This window comes from Oncorhynchus clarkii, unplaced genomic scaffold (assembly GCF_045791955.1).
Source record: "Oncorhynchus clarkii lewisi isolate Uvic-CL-2024 unplaced genomic scaffold, UVic_Ocla_1.0 unplaced_contig_3570_pilon_pilon, whole genome shotgun sequence".
NCBI lineage: Eukaryota > Metazoa > Chordata > Actinopteri > Salmoniformes > Salmonidae > Oncorhynchus > Oncorhynchus clarkii.
In genome coordinates, this window is record NW_027260970.1 from 15,001 (window position 1) to 25,000 (window position 10,000).

The following is a 10,000-nucleotide window of genomic DNA, read 5'->3' on the forward strand; positions in this document are numbered from 1 at the left end:
GGTCAATCACCCTGACGGTTGTCTCTCTGAGTGTCACTGGCCTCTTTGTGTCGATGTTGAACCAGCTGCTGTCTCCCTCCTATAGGCTGGCTCAAAGCGTTCAGCGTGCACGGAGCACGGCCCGGCCTACAACAGTGTCAACAAACGCGATAGTAGTCAATCCATCATCCTGTCTCAGCCGCTGAATCACACAGCAGTCATGCGGGAGGCGTGTGTGGAGGCAGGGAGAGAGGGAGGAGACAGGACGGCAACCAGCTGGCGCTGAGGTTCTTTGCTTGCCCTTCATTTCTAAATAGTCTCCCACTGTATTCATTTAGAAAATGAATAGGTGATATGGTTGAAATAAGTCACATCTGAATCGATGCCTCAGGTACAAAGCAACAAACACCTTGAGGACCACTTCCTCCAAACCTCTCAGATGGGTCAATAGACCAATGGGGGAGAATGAGGGACGGATTTACGAACAGGCACGCAGGGCACGTGCCCTGGGTCCCCCTACCTCAAGGGGACCCCCAACGCTGGAGGTCGGGGCCCCTCAAATAACATATGAACATGACAGAAGTCATGGCAAAATGTGTAGAATTGTAGGAAATTCACTTAAACTGCAACATTTCCTCTTAGCCTCATGATAAAACTGCAACATTTTCTCTAAGCCTCGTGATAAAACTGCAACATTTTCTCTTAGCCTCATGATAAAACTGCAACATTTTTTCTTAGCCTCATGATAAAACTGCAACATTTCCTCTTAGCCTCATGATAAAACTGCAACATTTTCTCATAGCCTCATGATAAAACTGCAACATTTCCTCTTAGCCTCATGATAAAACTGCAACATTTTTTCTTAGCCTCATGATAAAACTGCAACATTTCCTCTTAGCCTCATGATAAAACTGCAACATTTCCTCTTAGCCTCATGATAAAACTGCAACATTTCCTCTTAGCCTCATGATAAAACTGCAACATTTTCTCTTAGCCTCATGATAAAACTGCAACATTTTCTCTCTGTCCCATGGCAAAATGTTTTCAATTGCAGGAAAGGCCCCCTGGAGGTAGGTGCTCCCAAATCCGGCCCTGGGGAGAATGGCTCCTGCAGATAAGCCCAGCTCAGCTCTAGCTTCATCCCCGGTATCTAGCACCCCTCCTCATCCCCCGTCCTCCTCCTCTCCATCCTCCCTCTTCTTCTCAGCATGTGATTGATATGGAGGAGCCTCCAGGTTAGCAGCTGTGGGATTCACTCCCCCCTTTGAAATCTCCCTAACTAACTCAGCAGCCCCAGCACTAATCAATATGTTTCCCTCTGCCGCTTGTCTTGCCAGGGAGCAGTAGGGGGGCAGGAACTCAGGCATCTGTGGAACTGGAGCCCCCACTAACCCTTCCAAACTGAAACACACAATCCTTTGACCCTCCCAGGAACGAACCCACATCCCCCTGAGCCCTGACCCTCCCAGACTGAAATGCACAACCCCCTGCCCCTCCCAGGAAGGAACCCACATCCCCATGCCCCTCCCAGGAAGGAACCCACATCCCCCTGACCCTCCCAGGACTCCCTACAGTACGAAGTGGTGGTGGACTGACCCTGGCGCATTTGTTCTCTGTTTATTTGTGATGCAGTTAATGAACCACAGACAGTCAGTCAGGGGGTAACCGTAAAATGGAGGTCGTTAAGGTAATGTCCTGGGAAGTTATGAACTCCCATTTGTCCTCTGTGTGCTCCTTCACCTTCAGGGTTAAAGGTTAGAGGCCTGTCGGCTGGGCTACGGGGTGTTGAAATGTTTCTTTGTAACGTTTCTTTCATTGCGTCTCTCCTTGGATGTTGAAAGTGGAGGTGTGTGTCTGAGGCAGTTTGCTAAGGTGATTGGCTGTCTGCCTGCACCCTTTATTTAAGAGTTAGGACAGTGAGTTGATATGGGTTCAATAGCTTTATGTCAGTGGTATTTCAACTTTTTTCCGCAGGGACCCCATTTTTTTTGCCATCATTTCTGGGGAACCCATTTCCCCCCACCACATATCTAATGACAAAACTTTAAAGCCTGTCCATTTTCTAGGAGGGCAGCAGGTAGCCTAGCGGTTAAAGCTTTGGGACAGTAACCAAAATGTTGCTTGTGTAAAAATGTGCCGTTCTGCCCTTGAGCAAGGCAGTAAAATCATTTGTACTTCTAATTTTTTTTAAATCATTTTATTTGTCGACCCAACTGCAATTCCCCCACTAGGGGTCATGAACCTGACTTTGAATAACACTGCTTTATATCCATATGTGAGTGGAAGGCCTGTTACTGGGTTGTGTTCTATACTATACTATACTGTATTACTGGGTTGTGTTCTATATTATACTATACTATACTGTATTACTGGGTTGTGTTCTATACTATACTGTATTACTGGGTTATGTTCTATACTATACTGTATTAATGGGTTGTGTTCTATACTATACTGTATTACTGGGTTGTGTTCTATACTATACTGTATTTCTGGGTTGTGTTCTATACTATACTGTATTACTGGGTTGTGTTCTATACTATACTGTATTACTGGGTTGTGTTCTATACTATACTGTATTACTGGGCTGTGTTCTATACTATACTGTATTACTGGGTTGTGTTCTATACTATACTATATTACTGGGTTGTGTTCTATACTATACTGTATTACTGGGTTGTGTTCTATACTATACTGTATTAATGGGTTGTGTTCTATACTATACTGTATTACTGGGCTGTGTTCTATACTATACTGTATTACTGGGTTGTGTTCTATACTATACTATATTACTGGGTTGTGTTCTATACTATACTGTATTAATGGGTTGTGTTCTATACTATACTGTATTACTGGGTTGTGTTCTATACTATACTGTATTACTGGGTTGTGCTCTATTCTATACTGTATTACTGGGTTGTGTTCTATACTATACTGTATTACTGGGTTGTGTTCTATACTATACTGTATATCCAGTAGCTTACTTTTTCGTTTTTACTGTGAGAATTTGTGTTAGTCTGCTGCACCTCCACTCCTGTTTGGCTATGCTCCTTCCCTTCCTCTATTCCTGCTTGAAAACAAAGTGGACAGGGAGGCAGAGCCCATCAATGTGCAGCTCAGTCCTGGTAATGAGCAGAGCTCAGGTGTCTCTACCTTGTTAAAGCCTGGATAGAGGCATGGGATAAGCCAGTCGCTCAGAGGCCCTACTGAATAAAAGAGGGGTTCCCATTAGGGGATACATAGGCTCTGCAGTACGCACACACAACACACCACACATACACACACAACACAACACACCACACACACACACACACAAACACACTAGTTCTGTTTTTGCCCACTGAAGCTGAGCCAATCACAGAGTCGTGCCTAGGAAAGGCTCAGGAGACCTACTGAAGAAATCAGCAGAAAGACAGACAGACAGACAGACAGTCCCTCTACACTACAGACAGACAGTCCCTCCACACTACAGACAGACAGTCCCTCTACACTACAGAGACACTCCCTCTACACTACAGACAGACACTCCCTCTACACTACAGACAGACAGTCCCTCTACACTACAGACAGACACTCCCTCTACACTACACTACAGACAGACAGTCCCTCCACACTACAGAGACACTCCCTCTACACTACAGACAGACAGTCCCTCTACACTACAGACAGACAGTCCCTCTACATTACAGACAGACACTCCCTCTACACTACACTATAGACAGACAGTCCCTCCACACTACAGAGACACTCCCTCTACACTACAGACAGACAGTCCCTCTACATTACAGACAGACACTCCCTCTACACTACACTATAGACAGACAGTCCCTCCACACTACAGATACACTCCCTCTACACTACAGACAGACAGTCCCTCTACACTACAGACAGACAGTCCCTCTACACTACAGACAGACACTCCTTCTACACTACACTATAGACAGACAGTCCCTCTACACTACATTACAGACAGACAGTCCCACTACAGCCAAACAGGCAGACAGACAGTCCCTCTACAGCCAACCAGACAGACAAACAGACCCACTCGGCAACAGAGCCCCAGCTTGAACTACCACCTCCACCTCCACCACCCCCAGGTTAAAAGCACAGTCCAGGCAGGGGACAGCTGAGGGCTGGGAGAGGGCTGGGGAGTGTGGGGCTACGGAAGGGAGAGGGCAGGGGATTGGGCTGGGGGAGAGTGGGGCTTAAGCAGGGAGAGGGCTGGGGGAGTGTGGGGCTACGGAAGGGAGAGGGCTGGGGATTGGGCTGAGGGAAAGTGGGGCTTAAGCAGGGAGTGGGCTGAGGGATTGTGGAGCAATGGAAGGGAGAGGGCTGAGGGAAAGTGGGGCTTAAGCAGGGAGTGGGCTGAGGGATTGTGGAGCAATGGAAGGGAGAGGGCTGGGGGAGTGTGGGGCTACGGAAGGGAGAGGGGCTGGGGATTGGGCTGAGGGAAAGTGGGGCTTAAGCAGGGAGTGGGCTGAGGGATTGTGGAGCAATGGAAGGGAGAGGGCTGAGGGATTGTGGAGCAATGGAAGGGAGAGGGCTGAGGGATTGTGGAGCAATGGAAGGGAGAGGGCTGAGGGATTGTGGAGCAATGGAAGGGAGAGGGCTGGGGGAGTGTGGAGCAATGGAAGGGGCAGGGCTGGGGGAGTCTGGAGCAATGGAAGGCAGAGGGCTGGGGGAGTGTGGAGCAATGGAAGGGAGAGGGCTGGGGGAGTGTGGAGCAATGGAAGGGAGAGGGCTAGGGGAGTGTGGAGCAATGGAAGGGAGAGGGCTCGGGGAGTGTGGAGCAATGGAAGGGAGAGGGCTGGGGGAGTGTGGAGCAATGGAAGGGAGAGGGCTAGGGGAGTGTGGAGCAATGGAAGAGAGAGGGCTGGGGATTGGGCTGGGGGAGAGTGGGGCCAAGAAAGGGAGAGGGCTAGGGAGTGTGGAACAATGGAAGGGAGAGGGCTAGGGGAGAGTGGGGCTACGGAAGGGAGAGGGCTGGGGATCCGGCTGGGGGAGAGTGGGGCTACGGAAGGGAGAGGGCTGGGGATCCGGCTGGAGGAGAGTGGGGCTACAACACATAATTACTTCCAGACTTCCAGCATGGATGGAGATCCCATGAGGTTAACTCCTCAACACTAGAAACCAGTATACTGGAAGAGGCCAGTATAAGACTAATAAACTGCACCAGGTACAGAAATAGCAGTTTGTCTGGAGGGAGGACAGTCTTCTCACTGTTACTGATTGGCTGCATGGTGTCTTTGTTGAGGGGGAGGGCTGAAGAAGCATGGTAGAACATTTGGTCAGTGGTGTCTGTCTGAATGGTTCAACCAGCTGGTCCATCCCTACAATTCCACAGTAGCATCATGACTTCTTCTAAGCATGTAACAAACCAGAACTTGATAATAAATAATAGATCATTTAGTTTCATTAAAAATGAAATATTCATCACTGTTAACAGATGTATTCCTCCATGACACGCATGCTGCACACACACTGTGAGACCAACAGGTCCTGACATGCCTGGCAGCTGCATTTCTAATGGACAGCAACTGTGATCAATGGGCATCATGAAAGCCAAAGGCAAACAATGCATAAAGCATTTATCCTGCAATTACCCAGGTTATATACATCTACCCAGGTTATATACATCTACCCAGGTTATATACATCTACCCAGGTTATATACATCTACCCAGGTTATAGACATCTACCCAGGTTATATACATCTACCCAGGTTATATACATCTACCCAGGTTATAGACATCTACCCAGGTTATATACATCTACCCAGGTTATAGACATCTACCCAGGTTATATACATCTACCCAGGTTATATACATCTACCCAGGTTATATACATCTACCCAGGTTATATACATCTACCCAGGTTATATACATCTACCCAGGTTATATACATCTACCCAGGTTATAGACATCTACCCAGGTTATAGACATCTACCCAGGTTATATACATCTACCCAGGTTATAGACATCTACCCAGGTTATATACATCTACCCAGGTTATATACATCTACCCAGGTTATATACATCTACCCAGGTTATATACATTTACCCAGGTTATATACATCTACCCAGGTTATATACATTTACCCAGGTTATATACATCTACCCAGGTTATATACATCTACCCAGGTTATATACAGGTTATATACATTTACTCAGGTTATATACATCTACCCAGGTTATATACATCTACCCAGGTTATAGACATCTACCCAGGTTATAGACATCTACCCAGGTTATATACATCTACCCAGGTTATAGACATCTACCCAGGTTATATACATCTACCCAGGTTATATACATCTACCCAGGTTATATACATCTACCCAGGTTATATACATTTACCCAGGTTATATACATCTACCCAGGTTATAGACATTTACCCAGGTTATAGACATCTACCCAGGTTATAGACATTTACCCAGGTTATATACATTTACCCAGGTTATATACATCTACCCAGGTTATATACATCTACCCAGGTTATATACATCTACCCAGGTTATAGACATTTACCCAGGTTATAGACATCTACCCAGGTTATAGACATTTACCCAGGTTATATACATTTACCCAGGTTATATACATCTACCCAGGTTATATACATCTACCCAGGTTATATACATCTACCCAGGTTATATACATTTACCCAGGTTATATACATTTACCCAGGTTATATACATCTACCCAGGTTATATACATCTACCCAGGTTATATACATTTACCCAGGTTATATACATCTACCCAGGTTATATACATTTACCCAGGTTATATACATTTACCCAGGTTATATACATCTACCCAGGTTATATACATCTACCCAGGTTATATACATTTACCCAGGTTATATACATCTACCCAGGTTATAGACATTTACCCAGGTTATATACATTTACCCAGGTTATATACATCTACCCAGGTTATATACATTTACCCAGGTTATATACATTTACCCAGGTTATATACATCTACCCAGGTTATATACATCTACCCAGGTTATATACATCTACCCAGGTTATATACATTTACCCAGGTTATATACATTTACCCAGGTTATATACATTTACCCAGGTTATATACATTTACCCAGGTTATATACATCTACCCAGGTTATATACATCTACCCAGGTTATATACATTTACCCAGGTTATATACATTTACCCAGGTTATATACATTTACCCAGGTTATATACATTTACCCAGGTTATATACATTTACCCAGGTTATATACATCTACCCAGGTTATATACATCTACCCAGGTTATATACATTTACCCAGGTTATATACATTTACCCAGGTTATATACATCTACCCAGGTTATATACATCTACCCAGGTTATATACATTTACCCAGGTCATATACATTTACCCAGGTTATATACATTTACCCAGGTCATATACATTTACCCAGGTTATATACATCTACCCAGGTTATATACATTTACCCAGGTTATATACATCTACCCAGGTTATATACATCTACCCAGGTTATATACATTTACCCAGGTTATATACATCTACCCAGGTTATATACATTTACCCAGGTCATATACATTTACCCAGGTTATATACATTTACCCAGGTTATATACATTTACCCAGGGTATATACATCTACCCAGGTTATATACATTTACCCAGGGTATATACATTTACCCAGGGTATATACATTTACCCAGGGTATATACATTTACCCAGGTTATATACATCTACCCAGGTTATATACATTTACCCAGGTTATATACATTTACCCAGGTTATATACATTTACCCAGGTTATATACATTTACCCAGGTTATATACATCTACCCAGGTTATATACATTTACCCAGGTTATATACATTTACCCAGGTTATATACATTTACCCAGGTTATATACATCTACCCAGGTTATATACATTTACCCAGGGTATATACATTTACCCAGGGTATATACATCTACCCAGGTTATATACATTTACCCAGGGTATATACATTTACCCAGGTTATATACATCTACCCAGGTTATATACATTTACCCAGGTTATATACATTTACCCAGGTTATATACATCTACCCAGGTTATATACATTTACCCAGGTTATATACATTTACCCAGGTTATATACATCTACCCAGGTTATATACATTTACCCAGGTTATATACATCTACCCAGGTTATATACATTTACCCAGGTTATATACATTTACCCAGGTTATATACATCTACCCAGGTTATATACATTTACCCAGGTTATATACATCTACCCAGGTTATATACATCTACCCAGGTTATATACAGGTTATATACATTTACTCAGGTTATATACATCTACCCAGGTTATATACATTTACCCAGGTTATATACATCTACCCAGGTTATATACATCTACCCAGGTTATATACAGGTTATATACATTTACCCAGGTTATATACATCTACCCAGGTTATATACATTTACCCAGGTTATATACATTTACCCAGGTTATAGACATTTACCCAGGTTATATACATCTACCCAGGTTATATACAGGTTATATACATTTACCCAGGTTATATACATCTACCCAGGTTATATACATTTACCCAGGTTATATACATTTACCCAGGTTATATACATCTACCCAGGTTATATACAGGTTATATACATTTACCCAGGTTATATACATCTACCCAGGTTATATACATTTACCCAGGTTATATACATTTACCCAGGTTATAGACATTTACCCAGGTTATATACATCTACCCAGGTTATATACAGGTTATATACATTTACCCAGGTTATATACATCTACCCAGGTTATATACATTTACCCAGGTTATATACATTTACCCAGGTTATATACATTTACCCAGGTTATATACATCTAAACTAAATATTATAATAGGGGAGACTGGGTCATAGAGTTATGGCAAACATAGATAGATTAAAGAAATGAAATGGATCATTACCTGACGTGTCCCATAGGCTGAGCTCTATTCTTTTCGTGTCTATTTCAAAACTGGCCGTGTAATTCTCGAACACCGTGGGCATGTAACTCTAAAGAAAAAAGAGACAATCATAGATCATTATAGACAAGTAATAACAAATATTATTATTATTAGTAGTAGTAGTATTAATTAGTTATAACAAACTTTTGTTACATTTAGCTATCAAGCAGCCAATTTTTTGAACTCACCTCTGGGAAGATATCCTTTGCAAAAACGTGTAGTAGAGCAGTCTTCCCACATTGACTGTCCCCGACCACAACTATTTTACACTTCACAATCTGACTAGGATCCATCCCGGACTGAACAGATACTTTCTGACTAGATATTCTTTCCTTCATTGATGTCAATTGACGGACAGTTCGCTATAGAGAGCTCCACGTTGTTTGAAGAGAGCACACACACACAGACATGAATAACAGAAAACAGCAGATACTCGGAGCGTAATAAATCCGTTTCTCCTCTCTGATGTCTGCGTCCTTTGTCAGTACTGTGTCTGGTGTCGACTACAACGCGAACGAGACTTTTTGACGGTATTTATACCGAGACCATGAGCCAGTGGAGTTGTCCCTCCCCTCTCTCTCCACGTGCTGAAAGTGTTGCAGGGCTATGTGGGGACCTGGGTGGTCGGGAGAGTGGTGATCGTATGCTCAGTGTGTGATGGCGCCCTCCGTAGGACTCCCTACAAACAGCTCAGATCATGATGGACTACTTTATTAAAATATTTATAATCTCACCATGTCATTTTAAATGACTTGTGTTCAGAGAGAGAGGGAACGAGAGAGACTCGGTGAGTATAGCCTTGCTATTGAGAAATGCAGCTGTGCACACTGCCCACAAAATGAGGTGGAAACTGAGCTGCAATTCCTAACCTCCTGCCAAATGTATGACCATATTAGAGACACATATTTCCATCAGATTACACAGACTCACAAAGAATTTGAAAACAAATTGGGTGAAATACCACAGTGTGCCATCACAGGAGCAAGATTTGTGACCTGTTGCCACAAGAAAAGGGCAACCAGTGAAGAACAAACACCGTTGTA

General features: G+C 43.2%; 1 protein-coding gene across 1 annotated transcript in view; it reads right to left on the reverse strand.

Moving 5' to 3' along the window:
* Positions 1-9,427, reverse strand: part of LOC139402724 (rho-related GTP-binding protein RhoE-like) — a 20,495-nt gene extending 11,068 nt beyond the window's left edge. The window contains exons 1-2 of the mRNA XM_071146625.1: positions 9,146-9,427; positions 8,919-9,006 (exon numbers count right to left, since the gene is read on the reverse strand). Coding sequence (XP_071002726.1) covers positions 8,919-9,006; positions 9,146-9,295 — 238 coding nt within the window. The 5' untranslated portion in view covers positions 9,296-9,427. The remainder of the gene's footprint in view (positions 1-8,918; positions 9,007-9,145) is intronic.
* Between the last annotated feature and the right edge of the window lie 573 nt (positions 9,428-10,000).